Here is an 18,304-nt window from a genome sequence, read left to right on the forward strand (position 1 = left end):
TTCTAAATATACAAACGTTGTTATCTTTACAAGTCAACTCTTGACTTTGCCAAAGCCCGTCTGAGAGGTCTCCTTTCCACAAACCCCTGGGAGCTGCCACCAGCTCTGTTACCACCTCAAATCCGTTCTTGTTTGGGCTTCATTTCAGTCATTGCACTGTTTTGTCTTGGACGGCGTAGGGCTAGCAGACGTGGAGTCACTGGGGTCTTTCCATGACGTGTGTGGGTATCAGCAGTGCCAGAGCTTTCAGGAGGTTTGTTAAGTCAACAGCCATGAAAAGATCATGGAAAAGTTGCCTTAGATTCAAGCTCTCTTGACCTGCGTATGTTTAAAAGATCTGATTTTAGTAGCTGCTATCTAACATTTCCTGTAGTTACTTTTGGAATAGAAACTGTTTCCTTGTATTTATGTGATAAGGGTATGTTATGTAAATCACTTTTGCATTTTCTCTGCCCTGTTATTCCACCATTTACACTGTGTGAAAAGGAGATAGGAATTATCAAGGAATCCCTTGGTCTCAAAACACTAAAAGCATGGTAAAGCCCTTTTCTTTACTACCTGCATTTAAGCGAGTTTTAGAAATCTCCTTGATGACTTCTGCTTCTCATGGCAATTTTTAGCATTTATTTAAGATGGTGTCATTTATTTAAGGTGGTGTCAATTTTTCCTCCTCAATGGGTGCAAATTAACGTGGGCACAACCAGCAGGTGAGGATCTGGTCTTCAGCGAGTGTAGTCTTTTGCAGATTTGAAATGAGCAAAAGATAATGAGAGACAATATGCTTTTAGCGATGATAAGTGTGGAGGAATGATCTGGAGAATGTTTGCTTGCACTGGGAGCTGGGTTTGAGGCTGTAGCTGGCATCGGGAGCTGCCACTGTTTCAGATTCTGGTCTCAGCTTATGGGGATAAGCCCAGAGCAACTCCATGGATGTCTGCGGAGCTGCTCCATACTTTTCCTCAGTGTGAGTAACACAGGAATGTTACACCATCCTTGGCATGTCAGGCACTTTTATGGGACAAAATAGACAGTCATGGTCTTGGCGAAATTAAGCTCCTTGGCTGGATAAAAGGAGCAACAGTGTACAAATACTGGTGTTTCCTTAGATTTTCATCTCACACATGCTATGCGTAAATCACTTTGCTGCATGGATTGTGTGTGCGCATGACTTTTTAAATGATGTTTGGCTTAATCCTCACTTAATTTTTTATGCAGTTGTGAAATGCATGTTTTATATTACCACACCATGATAAGAGTTAGTATTGATACAAACCAGCATTTCACCTACTCAAAGATAAAAACCAGCTTTTAGATTTGATAAAGTGCAACTGTAAAAGTATGCCAGGACAGACTTTATTAAAGCAAGGTTTTAGAAACAATTCTCCGAGCTACTTTTATCTCAGATAATATTTTTCCAGTGAGGGAATGCATTGATATAATTCATAACATACATATAACCTTATCGATACCAATTAGTTTCAGAGTTACAGCTGAAATGTTGTGTCACGCTGTTCAGCTGGGCCATGCTGAGGCTGGAAGCAGGTAGGAAAGCTGGCAGACACCACTCTGCGAAGTGGTACAGCTGGATGCTGGAAGGACCCTGAGCATACTCCTCGTCCAAGCACACAGATTGCAAATTCTCTTAGAGATTTGTGATCCATCGTGGCAGGTTAGCCTAATTACTTCTAATGCAGAACTCAGTCATATTAGTATTTTCAGTTGCTGACACACTGGAATAATAAAATAAAACCAAATAAAACATTTGGGATAATTTTATTTGTTGGTAACTATCAACTTATTGCGTATCTTGAAAACTTGGACAACCAGTCCAGGAAAATGTGTAACTTTTCCTTTTTCTGCCACGTGAATCAGAAGAAACATGGCACTGGTGTGGAGAGCAGGAAAGTATGTATTTTTTTCCAACTTGAATACCAGCTATTGGCTGCAGATGAACTACAAAATGGCATTATCTTACATGTTTTGTACAACACCTTATTGCAAACAAGTTGGGCTTTTCTTTGGGTTGCTCGGGCAAACATTTGAAGTTTGCAGTGTTTCTAACTGTTTGGCCTTGCAAAATCTGCCATGTTTCCTTCTTTATTTACTACAATGAGACAAAAAAAAAAAAAAAAAGAAAAAAACAACTAAGGGAGGTGAGAATTTGCTTGTTTCAGTGCTGCTGCCAGAAAAATAGAACGGAAGGTGTGTTGTAACGTGTTCTCACTTTTGGGGTATTAGGAGAAAATGACAGTGACTGCCTCTTGTCCTACAAACAGAAGTTTTAGGAGGGGTCTGGTCTGTTTCTGAGTAGAAAGCCACCATTTTTATGCAGCTCTTCCTTCAAATCAGGCTTTTCATAATTTAGGCTAGGCGCCTTTCTCAAGGCTAGCTGAAATATGAATCTGCTGGTTCCAAGCCCAGTAACTGAAGTGTGGTTGCTTCATGCTGCTCTGTGCAGCTTACGTAGCGAGGCATAATGCTTTTAAAGAAAACAAACAAGTTCCCTCTGCCTTATCCTGTTACCATTGGGGAGTGGATGGACAGATCTTAATTTTCACTGAAGCATATTTTCACTCGTGTTTGTTATGTTAAGAATGAGTTTCTTATCTCAAAAGCAATCTTTTTCACAAGACATTCTCGGTTTAATATAACTCGTGGTGCCCTTTAAAGCAGACTGGCTATTCCCAGCTGAGCAGCCTCTATTTATGTGTGTCTGTCAGTAGCAGAATTTATGATAGACCTGCAAGTTATGTGAACTTTGAATGTTTTCACAGTTGTTAAACTTGACCAACTATTTCAATAAGACTAACTGCTTAAAATGGTTTTGGACTTACCAGCTACCCCCAGCTGAAGTATGAGCATTATGCTCATAAACCCAGCAACCCCCAGACTGCTCGTCAGCAGAGAAAAACGCTGCATTTGTACCTCGACATAGTTCCGAGGAAAGCCCTTCAAAAAAATGTGTTTTCCACTAGGATTTTTAAAGGAGTCTGGGATTTCAGGTCACCCTTTTCCACGTAGTTGCTCTCCACCCACTGTCCTTCCTTTGCAAGGGGACCACATATGTGCATTTCAGGGCTAGACTTCCCATGTCCAGAGGAGCAAGGCTACGTGCCTGTAAAATCATTTATCTGCAACCCGTATCTGACTTAGGAGTCGGGCATCCAACAGCAGTGCAAAGAGCTGAGCAGGTACCAGGCTCGTGCATTTGGTACCAGTGTGCTGTATGTGCCCATGCCAGGCCCATGTGGGCCATCACACACAGCGTGTGCTCCAACATCCCTCCGGGCAGAGCTCAGCAGCTTCAACAGGGTCTTTGTAAGCTTTTATTAAATAAAAGGAGAAGTAAAATAGCTAAGGTTTGCAGTGAGCTTGTGCTTATGGTGGTTACTCTTATTTTTTGCTGTGATTGGGGACTGTAGTAGTTATTGATGGGTGCAAATTTTTGGTCAAATAATAGTTTAAACAAGCGAACATTATATGTATTATTTTTAATTAACTTCTGCTGAGGCATGTGTTTCACTTTTAATTCAAGTGTCAGATTTGTGAAGTCTGTTTTTCATCATGCTTAAGGTTAAAATATTAGGTCACCAGAAGAAAGGCTTACTTGAGTCACATAAGACAAATTAAATGTTAGAAGGAAGGAGAAGGGAGGGAGGAGCAGAAAAAAGAAAAAAAAAAGCTGTGACTTAAGAAAATAAGGTAGAGCAGGAAAAAATTAGTGAGAGATAAAATGGGCTGCAGAAGTCCTGAAACTCCTTTTGTAGTGTTCAGTATTGACTTTTGGAGCCATGCAAGATTTCGTATCGGTTACAAACAGCTCCAAGCTGTACTTGCAGTGACCTGAGGCCGAGGAAGGAGTGGGATGTTGCCTTCTTCTGTTGTCCCTGTGGGCAACAAACAATCTGCAGTGGTTTTATCAAGGAACAAGCCAGGTCTTTTAGATGCTTGGCGGGAGAATAGGATGTTTGGGTGCCGTTCTGTGGGAGAAAAAGCAAAAAATTCATAGGATGGGAAAGTAGCTTGAAAATGAAGAGACTTTCCCACGTTATTGAAATGGTCTGTGTGTTAATGCCATAAAAAAGTATCTTTTGCTTTGGATTAACTGTTTTCATTTGTGATGTTCTCGTTTATGAATGTATCTTATTTCCTATGTATTCTGGAAGACTCGACAGTCGTGTTGCGAAAGTTGGTGTGTGTCGTACAGCAGCAGCAAAATCTCCTGCAGAACACTTGGGCAGTTTCAGTTGTCAGCAATGAATAAGCAGTTGTGAGACAGACAGGAATCATTAGCAAAGCTAAATGGAAAATGTTAAATGTTAATTTTTCCTATAAAAAGGACATCTGACAAAGGAGATTTAATGTAAGGCAAACAAAAAGGTGTTACTTAAAACCTTGTTATTATTCTCACTCTCTTCTGTGATTAACAGGGGTTCAAAGCGCCCTTTTCCCTGCTGTTTTCTCAAGCCAATGCTCCTCGGAGGACTGAGCTCCTTATGCAGTAAAGCCAGGTTATGCCACGCATTTGGTGTAAAGAGACCTTCTCATGTGGTATCAGTTGCATGAACACTCGCTCGGAGGCCCCGTTATGCCTGTAAAGGGGCAGTTAAATATTTGGGAATAAAGCCCTTAATGTCCAGATGAAGCTGTTTGAAAGGTGTCTGAACCCTGACTGTGTTTCCGCTATATGTAAAGTTTCTTTTCGTTTCAAAATGCATTGCAGAGGTGCACTTTTCTGTAAATTTTGAGGGGAAAAGTGTCAAATTTGTGGGGAAGAGGCACACAATGTCATCTATGTTATAGCTGAATGAAATCTGAACAACCTCCTTAACTTCATCACTAAATAATGAATAAATTCCTTGACACTGGGGGCTTTTATCTGACAAGGGGCAGAATACAATCTAAGTGTGCACTTTGTGGCGTGGCTGGCTCTTTGTGCTCCTGCGTGTATCCCCCTGGGAGAGCCCCGCGAGGCAGGAAGGTGTTGTTCTCCCGGTTCTGTGCAAAAAAAAGTGCCAGTCTCGTGCCATAGCAGTAATTCTCCCCTGTGGCAGGATGGAGAACGGTCTCCAGGGGTTATCAGCATCCCGGCCAGATGGGTCACTCGGGTAGCTGTGGTGTACGTGAAAGGAGGAGGTGGTTGTGAGGAGTTCCCTTGGATCCAGAGCCTTGGCATTACTTGTGCACAGCAAGCTGCACCGGGACATGGTGGTGGGCTGGGGGGCTGATAGGGGGCTGTTGGACTGTTTGGGGGCTACTTCTGGGGACTGTTGGACAGTTTGGGTGCTACTTTCTGGCCACAAAGGAGACAAGTGTGGGTGTGACGTGGTCTGGTCCTGTCCAGCTGCTCCCCAGGGCCATCAGACGGAGGAATGAGCCCCGGCGGGGCCGCCAGGCAGCCTGGTATCGCTCATGCAGCCGATTTATGGGGTGCTGCCGATGATTGTTCCATCAAAAGCTCCTTATCTAGAGCTAATGCCTGATGAGAGGCGGATAAGGGACGTGTGTGTGAGATCATCGCAGCTCCGTGAGAGGGTCCAGGAGGAGGGGGGGTGTTTTGATGTGCAGCACAAAGGTCTGATAGAAGAGGCAATGCTCAGCACTCGTAATCTTATCCTGCCTGCCTGCTCTTCAGAAACATTTTACATTTTTCCCCCCGCATCTCGAAACTTCGACGAAGCGACCTTCCAAGCGTAACCTTAAAATAGCTTTGTCAAACAAAACATGAGTGCGAGAGGTTTCCTGCCATTCCCATAACTGCGAGCATATGACTTGCAGTTCATCTTGCCTAATGATGTCAGAGATCTGCCAGCAGCGATCCAAACGCTCGCACCGGGGTCGGTCCCTAACCAGCTGCAGCTGCCGAGCAGGCGCTGCTGCCTCTCCCGCTCGCAGGAATGCCTCTCGACTTTGCGGGAGGAGTTTTGGTAGGGAAGGGATTGTTATAAAGTGTTTAAGAGGAGAAAAGGAGTGAATCTCGGAGGTTGACGTCCCGGCTAATTTATTTATTTTTGGTTGTTATTTAAATGGAGTTCGTGGCCACCGTTACTGAGCTCTTCCAGGCAGCTCTTGCTTTTCCAAAAGTGAGTGATGGTGATAGAGACACTGTAAAACTTTCTTATGGTGACAAAGAAAAACAAGCAGTCATGAATCGGTGCATCCTTGCCAAGGGATTAATTGCCTGAGATGTATTTTATTAAGCTTCCAAAGCTGAGGATTCTGCGGCGCTGCCCGGCTCTGGTTAGTGGGAACCACATCAGCTCCCCCCAGCGCCGTTCCCTTCCCTGCACAAACCTACCTCCTCTGCAGCCCTGGGAGTGCTCGGGACAGTGTTTGTGAGCCCAGGAGATGTAGGGGAATCAGGATGTTCCAGCTGTCCCAGGTTTAGCAGGGAATGGCTCTAATGTGGCCTCAGAGCTGGGCCGCTCGGTGCCATCCCTTGTGCTAAGCTATGCAGAACAGCAGCCCAAACTCGCATTCATTTTTGGGGCTTTATCCATCTGGAGGCATCACGTTAAACCAGCTATCAGTGCGGGGTGGGGAAGAACAACTAACCAAGTAAAATAGCTCCTCAGTCAGACCATGTTTGCTCACTGAATTATTTTTTGATTATTTTAGGGAAGGAGGCGTATCAGTGGTGCTGTGGGACTCTGTAAGTTTGGTGATGACAAAGCCCAGCATTATTCATTTTTGGTTTCATACCTCTGCATTTCTAGTGATCCAGCTAAGCCCGAGCTGCCCCGTGACTTTAAAGGGGTGTCAAAACACCAATAGCTTATATTACACAGGACTTCTGCTTAAATTACACAGTGACGTGCAAGTCTGGGCAATTCTCTTCTTTTTGCAAAGCAAAATGCAGCCTTCGCATTTCTGAAACATTGTTATGAAACAGAGCCAATGTGTTCCCACTTTCAAAGTCAGGCACAAGCAACTGGTTTTTGCTCTTTGGAAAGTATGACAGAATATTATTCATCTGTTTGCTTTAAGGGCTATCTGCCAAGTAAAAACTCTTTACCTTTTCTTCTGGGTGAAGCTGGAACATGAGAATGGAACAGAACACAATTTATTTAACAATGTAAAAATAATTTATATGACATTAGCGCATGTATAGAGGGTGTATGTGATATATGTAGCAATAAAAAAAGTATCGATACACCTTTTAATTAATGGCAAAAATTGCTGGAGCAAATCTCTTCCCTCCCTGCCATCACCCATTGGCATTCGTTATGAACTCAGCTCCTCCAGAGCAGCACCCTCCATAACCCTGGCTTTGGGTTGCAGGTTTGTAGGTGTACAGCAGTAAGTGGGACCCTTGTGGTGCTGCTCTCGAGGACACGGGTGGCCTGTGTAGGGCTGATGAAGCCAAACCAAGCCGTCCGCCCCCTCTTCTGTTGTCCGCTGCAGCAAGCAGCAGATTTTCCTTGGAAGAGAAGGGCATAAAGCACTCGGTTGTCTGAACTGGGCAACGTCGGCTCCTTTTCCCATCAGTGCTCCGCTGCTGGATATAAATTATCTAGATAAACAGCTCTGACTAGTTTCGTGCTACGGTAAAAAAAATAAAATAAAAAATTAAGACAAAACGCCTTTCACTTTGTAAGTGAAAAAAATGTCTGGAGAGTCTTCACACAGAGCCAAAGCTATTCCGTCTCCACTGGGCAGATCCCAGAGAGAATACCACATTTATTTGCTTCTATCTTCAGATCAGTCAGTGGTCCTACAGCAGTCAGGCTTTGCAAACACACCTTAATCCCGTGCTGGCTTTACATTGCCATCTTCCCGTGTCACTGAACATTACGATGCCGTTTCCCCTGCTGCTTTTATAATAAAATCCTCGCTTCCTCTCTGGACGTTCACCTATTTACATTGCTGTCAGTTAAAGATTTGGTTACCAAAATAATGGTAATCCAACAATCCCATCTAAGCATCTAACTAAGCTAAGTATAAATATATATTGGAGTGTTCTGGCATTGGAAAAAGCATCAGGAAGGAGAGTGGTGCTCTTACCTCTTGTCTGGGGACACTCAAAGCACTTGGGACTTCGTCTTGCCTTGTCCTACATCTTTCATCTGTCCATTTTCAAAATTTTGTCCATGTCAATTTTTTTTTATGTCTCTCTTGTTACATACTCATGCAAATCCTTCTCAAAGAAAAAAAAAAAAACAGGAAAAAAAGAAACAGAAATCTGTGAGGTGTGGTAGAAATGACTGCACGATTACACCATCTTTAGAATATGTATTTTTAATAAATTGGATATTGTAAAAATAAATACAACATGATCTCACAAGGTCCAGCCTTTCTAGTAATTTATTAAATCTTTCTAAGTGAACTCATATTGAAGTCTGGTAACAAAACTTATGCTAAACCAAGTTCCTGGCCCAGTTGTTGGTGTTTGCTGAGGACGTTGTTTAAATGTGAGCAATTTCTGGTAATTTAGAAAAAGACTGCGAAAGAAAAGGCGGCGTGTTGGGAAGTGGGCCTTGACGGAAGGTGAAATGGTTTGTATTTACAAACCAGCCTGTGCAGGGACACGCTTGGCGGAGGTGGGCGCCATGCATCCCTCCAGCTGTAGCACGTGCGGATAAGAAACAAATTGCGGATTGATTGTGGTTATTGCCGATTGATCGTGGGTGACCAGGAATACCGCCAGCAGAGCAGGACCTCGAGGTGCAGCCGGGTCACGCTGAGAAAACGCATGGCAGGGGATGAGCAGAAGCACGAATTTGCACCAACCTTTCTCTGGTGTAGGGTTATTTTCTTATTTTCTTACCGTTTCAGGATGTGGTGAGCTGCTGGTGACCCAGTGCAGACAGGTGTAACTATTGCTAGCACAAAACAAAGGAGAGCTAACGAGGGGAAAATGAACCCAAGTGGTGACAGTGATTTCTTAGTCCATTGTTTGCAAACTTACTTTCTGTCATGACTTGGTCTCTCCTGCTAGAGCCGTCCAGGTGCCCCTTGCCAGGTGACACCTTTGCCATCTTCCTAGCACCCTCAGTAACCAGCAGAAAGATGCTGCTCGACTTTGGGGGGAAGGAAGATGCGGTGCCTCGTGTTCTGCTGCGGGCTCTGGCTAAGGTCAGGTCGTGTTGTCGAGTTGGCAAATGCTTGCCAAAGCTCTCGCTCTGTCTTCTGTAAACTTGGAGCCATCAGATATTTAAAGGCACCTGAGTATGGTGTGTAACTTCAGTCCCTGGTGCTGTTATGCATGAAGCCAGAGGCACAGTTGCACGGGGAGCTGCAGTGGGGTCTGAAGCAGTGGGCAAGCTCCAAGATAAACGCCAAGGCTGGTCTAGCAAACCGAGTGGGAACCAAATTTGAAAAGAAATGATCTTAAACATGCAAGTGCTGTATCATCTGTCAGGGATTAAAATCCAGTGCTTTCCTTTTTTGGGGGGCTTTGTGAGGGCTTTACGGGGTGTGGGAAGTGGGAGAGGTGGGGGCAGTCCCCAGACCCCAAAGCCCGGCTGGGAGGAGCGCAGTGCCTGCTGCAAGCTCGGCAGAGAATTTGCTCAGGTGAAGTCCATCCCCAGTCAGCAATGCCTGCGGGCTTGGACTGACTCCCATTTCATTAGGACTTGAGCTCATGCGTTAATTTTAACACATTAATTGCTGCATCAGGCCTACCTTACCTCCTGCTGGAGCCACGGGGCCCCGTCCTTTAGCTGTGGTAGGATGGTATGGGGACCACGAAGCGGGTGTTTGAGCAGTGACACTGTGATTCGCTTACAAAACACATCCGAAGTACGTGATGTGTGAATCGTGTAGAAGGAGACAGCGATCTGCCTCCATCCCAAGAACCAGAGCCGCATTTTAGCGCCAGCCACCAGAGCGGCTGCCAGTTGGCAGCGGGAGGTGAGGAATGCGTTTAAGCTGGGTCTGAGCTCTGCAGCTCTGTGTCAGGCTACGGCTCGGCTTTGGGGCAGGTTTACTGCCGTTTCTGCACCCCCACTGCTGGATGAAAGCTCTGGCAAGCAGAGGGTGCACAGCCTCGGCTGTAGGTCAGTGGGGGATAGTCTTAGATGGAGGGCTGGCAGCTGCCCCCAAATGCTGCCGTGTGGGGACTGCCTGGCCGCAGGGGCGTCTCCGGCCTGTGTAGTGCTGGGTACAGCTTCGGTCGTTTGTCAAGGAAGGTAGGGATGCCTGGGGAGCCTCTAGACACTGCGTGTGAAATCTTCCATCCTGAGCCATCTTAGAGAAACGAGAAAGAAGGCACACAGAGGGAAATGAGCTCACAAGGGAGGGGACAGGTATCATTTAGAGGTGCAGAGGCAAGAGCGGATTTCTTGTGGTACGAAGGACGATACAGAAACGGAGACAGGGAGTGCTGTGTGGCCGCTGGTGTTTGCTGCCGAGCACGTGCCAGTAACTTCAGCACGAGGACATTACCAACACATCCCATGAGGACTCCATCAGACGGAGTGCCGTTTGAACTCCTGCTAGCTGTCAGGAGCAAGAGATGAAGCTCACGGCCTGGTGCCCCCGGGACCACCTCCTAACCTCCATGACCTGCCTGAGCAGAGACCAGGGCATTTCAGGTCTGGTGTCCCGGGGGTATTTCTGTTCCACTCCAGTGTTCCTGTTCCTTTTGTCTGATTTATCCTTCTGCTCCATTTTGGAACAGTCTTCCAAGACGATTCAAAGCAGTGCCTGCTCCACGTGAGCCACTAATCTTAAGTCTTACCTCCGCAAACTCTGCTCTGGCATGCAGCCCTGGCAGGGAGAGGCTTCAGGATCCGAGCTCTCCTCTTTCCTCTAATCTTCACCTTCTGAGATAATCTCCCAAATCCTGCTCCTCGGGGCATTTCCATCAAGGTAAGCTGGTGGCCCTGCTCACAGCAATCCTTACTGCTGCAGCTATTTCAGTTAAATCTTCTTTAGTTCAAAGGTGAACCTCGGTGTGAGGTGAATTTGCTTTGCTGATGTTAATTGCATTCTTCCCGGTTTTTGTCTTCGCTAATTGTGTGCTTAAATTGCGCTGCTTGATTGCCTTCAAGAGCAGTTGCCGTTAGGTGTAGTCCCTGAGTTTAATCCCATAACAAATTATAATACAATTTAATAAATAAGGATAAAAACCAAATTGTTAATAAATAAATAATGATGCGTATCCTCTTGGGGGATTAATTGATTAAAAGATGGAGAATTAGCCTCCCGTGCCTGCGGTAGCCATTGTGGTTTTTCAGTTCAGGTTTCAGCGGCTGCTCCTCTCCAAGAACCATCGTGGCGCTTGTGCCAGAGCCGACTCCATGCAGAAACACGCGGCTGTGCTCGGGTCTGTTCCCATCTCGGTGTCTGTGCTGCCCAGCACCCAAGGCAGCTCAGCCTACCCTTGTTCTAGGTAACGAGGAGTTAAATTGGCAGATTAGAGGTTGTGCTTTTGCAATCCAGTTTTCAATGTACTTGGGAACATCTTGGGACCATCATCCAGCGCAGCCTGGAGCCCTTCCCACTGATTTCTCAGCTGATGCGGGATGGCTGGGGAAGGTTTCCATCCCTCCCAGCCCGCTTCCCCACCCCCTGTCTTCACAGTCATAAATTACCGCCGCTAATTCCCAGTTCGTAGCTCCTCCGTGTGAATTTAAAGCAACGCTGCGTGAGTCCTGGGACCGTGCTCTGGAGCTGGTAGCTGCAGAGGGCCGGGAGATGCTTGGGGTGTCCTGGAAGGCGATCCCAGCACTTCTTCCCGCTAATCCCATTAGCTCGCCCTGGCCGCTGTGTCAGGGCACTGGGAGCCCGGCTGCTGGGCTGGCCGCTGGCTCTAAGCCCAGCACACAATGAGTGGGTGACTTCAAAGAGGCTAAATGCAATTTGCATTTCCAAGCTCTCACAGCCAAGGTCTTCAGGAGGGGATGAAAGTGTCTTTTGTTAAGCCTAATGGCAGAGTTGATTAAAAAAGCTGTGATTTTTCCCTATTAGAGTCATAGTCTGATTCCACTGTTACGCTTTTGGCGGCTGGGGGAGGATGAATTTGGGGGAAAAAAAGTACACAAAGTAAGTGACCTGTTGCCTACCCAGCTATGATCATACCCATATATCATGTTTCCAATATCAATTATTTCCTAATTTGAGAGCTAAATAGGAGGGTCTTGGAAGGAGTAAGAGAAATTATGAAATTTTCATTAAGCTTCTCCATTTGCTGTGGCCTCATCAGAGCTGAGGTGTCTGTTCAGAAAACAGGTCCCAAATATCTCCAACCAGATCCTCGCAGCGAGAAGGTAACAGGGCTGATTGACCCACTGGGGGCACGTTGCAGTGACCACGTATGCTCAAATCCTCCTCAAAGCATCTGTAGGGCTCTGCGGTGTGCAGCAGCGAGCTGCTGCTTATCTCTTCAATGTAAGCAGTGACTGCTCTGGTCTGCAGAGGCTCAGTAATTTCCTTTCTTTGCTCTGTTTGAAGAATATTGGCAAATAATTTCACATCTGGATTTATGTATTAAATGTCTCCTATAGTGTATAAAACAAAGCACCTAATGAAAGAAATCTGTCTATTTAACTCCTGTTTTAGCTTTGGTTCTGTTTTAGCAATAACTGTTACCACGCTGGTGGGGGCTGAGGAAACATTTCCTATGGCAGGGTATCAGCGCGGGGAGGGGGTGATTCTTTGTATGCGCCTTTAATTCTGTCTCTGCTCGCCTGACTCTTCCTGCTGTGCTTATCACCATTAAAGTATAAGTTTGGTTCGCAAATAGAAAACAGCATCTTAGCTGCCTTAAATAAACGTAATTTTATTTTTCCTGGCAGTTTATGTTTTCTCTTCTGTGCAAGGCTGGGTATATTCCTGAATATAGCCCCCTCCTTCCTGCAAAAACATTTGCTTCACACGACATTCGTGCATGTTCTTGCAAACCCAAAATGCCATTACCTGATTTTGTGATGCAACTGAAAACTCAAGCTGTTGTATATTCCTAATATTCACTTGGAAAACCTTTGCGAGCTACTGAAAACTACCTGCAGCACTGTGGGAATCCTTTAAGGTTAAAATCATCGCGGGCACAAAGCCCGGGCCGTGCCCTCTGCACTACCTAAAGACCATATAATCCCTTATCACAGGCTCTTAATGGAGGCGAGGGCGGCGTGCGGGCTCCCGCGCCGGGCGAGCAGCCCCAGAACGAATCGCCGGCTGCGAGACAAACTCGGCGAGCCCCTCGCGTCGGCCGCGGATAATGCGAGTGCCAGCTCCCCGGAGGGACATTCTGGTGCAAAATCGCATGTGAAACGTTTCGCTCTTTTGTGTTTATGATTGATTTCAGTGACGAGTATGAAGAGGACGGGTTTTGCCAGCCCTACCGGGGGATCGCTTGTGCGCGGTTTATTGGAAACCGGACCATTTATATGGAGTCTTTGCATATGCAAGGTGAAATAGAAAATCAGATTACAGGTGGGTAAAAAATGCACTTGCCTCTTTCCCAAGAAGTTTTTCCCCCAAAGCTGCTAAAGTTTCATAAACCACAGTGCTATTTTTGTATGCTCTTTATCCTCTCTTGCTGTGAGCTCCCCATCAAAGCTTGCCTGGGACCCCTGCATCGTGCAGTGTCAGGAGAGGGAGTCGTCTGGAGAGGGAAGATTTGAGCAGCCTCATGTCTCTGGTGGCCCACTTAACCCAAAGAAGCTACAGAACTGATTTTCCGAGGAGCAGGGGCTGTGTATTTACAGCTCCTGGGGGTGGCTCAATGCCAGGCTGCCCTGGAGTGCTGTTACCCAAACAGGTTTTAAACGCACAATTTAAAAGCATGAAATTTTGACAAGTCACTTGTGATGGTAGGAAAGCTGTCGTTTTTCACAAAGATACAGGTTTTGTCATTGGGCAGCCTGCAAGCACTTTATTTTTCACTTGTTGGGCCAAAAGCATCCAAATATTCTATGACTTTGTAAGCCATTATAAATTACTTGGGGAGAAAATGTATAATTAGGTTTGGGGTTTTGGTAACATGCTTAACATTAGGCCAGTGTTGAAAACCAGATGTTTTTTCTCTGTCAGTGAAATTAGCATCATTAATAACTTTTAATGTAATTAGTGCTGTGTATTTCTGCAAGGCCTGTTCATCACCTGGCTGTCTGAAAATAATAGTCGCAATGGGAAGGGAGGGTTATACTGGGAAGGCGAGAGCACAGGAGCAAAATTCCCACCGGGTTAGGTAAAATCCTTTTGTATATTTTACAGCTGCCTTCACCATGATTGGCACTTCCAGCCATTTGTCGGATAAATGCTCCCAGTTTGCTATTCCTTCGCTCTGCCATTACGCCTTCCCCTACTGCGATGAGACTTCGCCGGCTCCAAAGCCGCGAGACCTGTGCCGTGACGAGTGTGAAATTCTGGAAAACGTCCTGTGTCAGACAGAGTATATTTTTGCAAGATCTAATCCCATGATTCTGATGAGATTAAAGCTGCCCAACTGCGAGGATCTGCCCCAGCCAGATAGTCCCGAAGCCGTCAATTGTATCCGGATTGGGATTCCCATGGCAGATCCCATAAATAAAAGTAAGTGAAAACCGGTGCAGAAAATACCATGGTGAAGACCGTGAAGCTGCTTGTGCCTTAGTGCTGGAGCTAGTGCTGGGCTTTGAAAGCACACAGGCACCGCGCTGTTGCATTACTGTACGCCCACACTTCTTCCCTAGCCAGTCTTGAGTGGGTTGAAATTCAGAAATATTGTTTCAGTGATCCACTGACCTTGGTCTTTGGTGAGGCTGGGCTGCAGCCTGCTCCTAATCTTTATACATCTGAACAGGCAAATATAAAACGTGGCTCCCACAAACTCTCCACCTTCATATGAAAATAATGGCTGCGATTCAGATTCCCACTGTAGTTTTTACTTCTTTTGTGTATCTTATATTAAAAACGCTTGGCATAGGCTGTTTTCATTACAGAAGCATAAGCTTTAAATCCTCCCAGGAATGTGAATGCAAAGCAGGCCCCGCGTTGCAGCCGCAGCAAATTGGGAGCCCGTGTTCCTGAGCTGGCTTTGCCGGCCTCGGGCCAGCAGAAGCACACGGCGGGGGGCTTGGTGCCCACCCCGTCCGACCGCCATCTGTCTCACCGTGACCGACCCTTGCCTTGAATTTATTTATTTTTCTTTTCAGATCACAAATGCTACAACAGCACGGGGGTGGACTACCGGGGCACGGTGAGCGTGACGAGGTCGGGGCGGCAGTGCCAGCCGTGGAACTCGCAGTACCCCCACACGCACACCTTCACCGCCATCAGGTACCCGGAGCTCAACGGGGGGCACTCCTACTGCCGCAACCCGGGGAACCAGAAGGACGCTCCGTGGTGCTTCACCTTGGACGAGAACTTTAAGTCCGAGCTTTGCGACGTGCCGGCGTGTGGTAATTACTGCCTTTTTTTATGTCTCACTTTGAGAGAAAAAGGGAATCTGGCTCGCCCCGTCTGCGCAGCCCTCCTGCAAACCAGGAGCCCGCAGGAGCTGTGTGCACAGTGTCTTTTTCGAATCCCTGAAAAGAGAGCTCTAGGAAAGGATAAATGCAGTGCTTGTAGCTGAAGCCACAGCATCCAGTGCAGGAAATCCCCCTGCTCCAGGGAGGCCTATGAGCACTTACTGCCCGTGCTGCTGGCGCAGGGCTGGCGTGAAAATATTTTACTAAGGAATACCTGAGCGCTCCCCAGGAGGTGGTGGGGCAGCCCGAGCATCCCAGGCTTTCCAGGTTGCCATTCCGATCAGTATGACTCCTTAATCCAAACGAAATAGGATCAGAGAAGTTGTGCTGCTGATGCTGATCCGCAAAGTAGTTAACAAAACATTCTGCTTTTTGCTTGGTTTAGTAAGAACCATCTTAATGAATGCAAACATCACTTAACAGAGCTCAGGCCTTGTTTAAAAAATAGAGACGAGTTTGCCAGATACTTTTAGCTGCCTTTTAGGTTGGTGTTTACCAAACTGCCCTAGCTGCGTTTTGGTTTTGCAAAATGAACAAAAATTGAGGTTCAGCTCACATTTTAGTTTGCTTTTTTGAGACCCAAGGTAAGTGGATGGAAGACCTGAACAAATGGTTCCTAATTGTTTGACCTGTGTTAAAAAACAGCAGTATCAATCGCGTGCCAAGAAAACATACAGCTATTTGCATGGTCATGCCAGAAATGTGTGCAGAAATGTTCTGGAAATCCGCAGAAGAAAGTTTCACACAAAAATTTTATGTTGCCTCCAAATTGTGACAGTAACAGTACCTTTCCCCTTGGAAAGGAGATAGCTTTTGATGTTACTGTTTGATAGCCAGAACCAAATTAAATTATTTCTGGTTATGGTTATGAACATTCCTGCAGTGAGACATGTGCTGAGCCTGCTCCAAAGTCTTTTTCAATTAATGGAAAGATGGGGATCGATGCCAAAGTGGGATCTAAATTATGTTCTTAGTGAAAGAATAGATCGGGGAAAGGCAGACAGTTTGGGATATATCACGTGCATCACAAACCCTCTCTAAAATTCATACATATTTTTTAGAGTCTTGTATCTCTTTTCATGTTATTTCAGTGCATATAAGTTCTTTCATTTTTCTTCTTAATTAGGCACAGTGATTGACTATACAAGAGTACTTTAAGCTATATAAACTCTGCCAGAGCCTTGCTTCAGCCCTTCACTACAGAAACCTGGGTCTAGGCAGCAGTCAGCAAGACTCCCTGTAGGGTCTGGTCAGCGCTGGGCTCTCTGCCCCAGGAGCTGCGTGGCTGTGGGTGCCCGGGCTGGTCCGGGCAAGGAAACGTGGCTTGGCCCTGGGGACCTCGGGCAGCTCAGGCTGGGCAAGCTCAGGGGTCTCTGGTGCCACTGAGCTCGCGGCATGCCTCGGCACTGTCAGTCTGTGACCTTTCAGCCACGTGCAGTTTGTGTTTCCTACATTTTGTTTCCCACAGGGCATCGGGATAATTGGGTAGTTGAGAGCTGAGGATGGGGAGCTGCTTCCAAGGGCTGCTCTGGATGGGCTCTGAGATCCCGGGACTGTTTTGGTCTTTTGATCTGGGATAGCTGGAAGCAGAACGCTTTTGGCCGTGTTGCAAAAGTCTCTGATTTGAACATTTTACTAGATAATAAATGAGATAGGCTGGCTGGCTTGAAGAATTCCTAACAAGGGTTTTAATTACTTCTCACCATTGCCTTACATGGTACTCTCTGTACAGCCGAGTTATATGGGATTGTTATTTTAAATACAGACAAATAGAACTATATCAGGTGAGTACTAATTTAATTGTTAAATGCCAATCTGCATATTAAAACCCAGATACCACATGGGACTTGCATTCTGCTGGTTTTGCACTGGCTGAAAGAGCCATTTCAGGCACAGTTTAATAAGTATTGTGCATTCTGCCTCACCAGGAATTGCCTAGATGGGAAATGAATTTAATTGGGGTGGCTCCCAAGAAACCTATTAACCTAATGAGGCTTCATGGCAAGGGCTGCTACTTAATAAGAATAATAATTTCCTTTGACTGAAATAGCTCAGGTGATGAACTAGTGCCCAGGTCTCCATCTGCCTCATGCTGCTGCTTTCTTTTCCTTTCTTCAACTGTATCTCAGTTGTCTCACAATCTGTAAGAGATTGGTTTCGTAAAAGTTTGTCAGCCTGAAAATAGGAAGATTTGAAACATGGAGCAAGTCAAGAGTGAGGCTTGGCAAAGACAAATATAATAAGGTTTTGAAGGAGAGGGAAGGGCACTGCATGTCTGTGCTAGATGGCAACTCATGGAAGGCACCCGCTGATGGCAGTGGAGTAGGGAAGGTAGAAGGGACGGCTTGGTCTTTACACCCATGGACACGAGAGAGCCTCTCGCCTGCTTGTGGCACAGGGATCTGTGCAGCCTGGTGGGGAGAGCTGGATGTTCACTACAGACAGGGTGAGAGCACACACCGTCCTGCTGGGCACAGGGACACGACAAAGGGGACCTTGCTTTAGTCCCTCTTGTTCCCCAGAGGTTGCAGAAATGTTTGGACAACCTCCCCTCGCAATTGAAAAGCAGATGGCACGACTTAGTATAAAAAGAAGGGTCAAAAAGGAGCCCATGGGTGAGCAGAAGGACGGGGTGAGCCTGTCAGTAGAGAGGGGCTGCATAAAGTGACTTTCAGAAACATATGAACTTTGCCTCTGGCACCATTTGAGCCAAACCAAGCTTCAGACTGAGTGTATGTTTAATTAAGTGCATGAAGGATATCTGTGTGGGCCATTAAGCATTTCTACAAATGCAGCTTGGAAAACACAGACAAACAAAGTGAAATGACTCTGCATGAATAATAAAACATTCCCTGTCCTGCCAGAATCTGCTTGGCCTGATGTTGCTGCAGATTTCCACCACCTCTCAA

At 46.1% G+C, this 18,304-nt stretch overlaps 1 protein-coding gene across 3 annotated transcripts in view; it reads left to right on the plus strand.

Annotated features, from left to right (window-relative positions):
- The window catches only part of ROR1 (receptor tyrosine kinase like orphan receptor 1), a 156,192-nt gene that overhangs the window by 130,321 nt on the left and 7,567 nt on the right, over nucleotides 1-18,304 (plus strand). For all 3 annotated transcript variants that reach the window (XM_035564402.2, XM_050712196.1, XM_035564403.2), the window contains exons 5-7: nucleotides 13,250-13,377; nucleotides 14,161-14,478; nucleotides 15,081-15,326. In XM_035564402.2, the coding sequence (XP_035420295.1) occupies nucleotides 13,250-13,377; nucleotides 14,161-14,478; nucleotides 15,081-15,326 (692 nt within the window). The remainder of the gene's footprint in view (nucleotides 1-13,249; nucleotides 13,378-14,160; nucleotides 14,479-15,080; nucleotides 15,327-18,304) is intronic.

Source organism: Cygnus atratus, chromosome 8 (genome assembly GCF_013377495.2).
Source record: "Cygnus atratus isolate AKBS03 ecotype Queensland, Australia chromosome 8, CAtr_DNAZoo_HiC_assembly, whole genome shotgun sequence".
Classification (NCBI taxonomy): domain Eukaryota; kingdom Metazoa; phylum Chordata; class Aves; order Anseriformes; family Anatidae; genus Cygnus; species Cygnus atratus.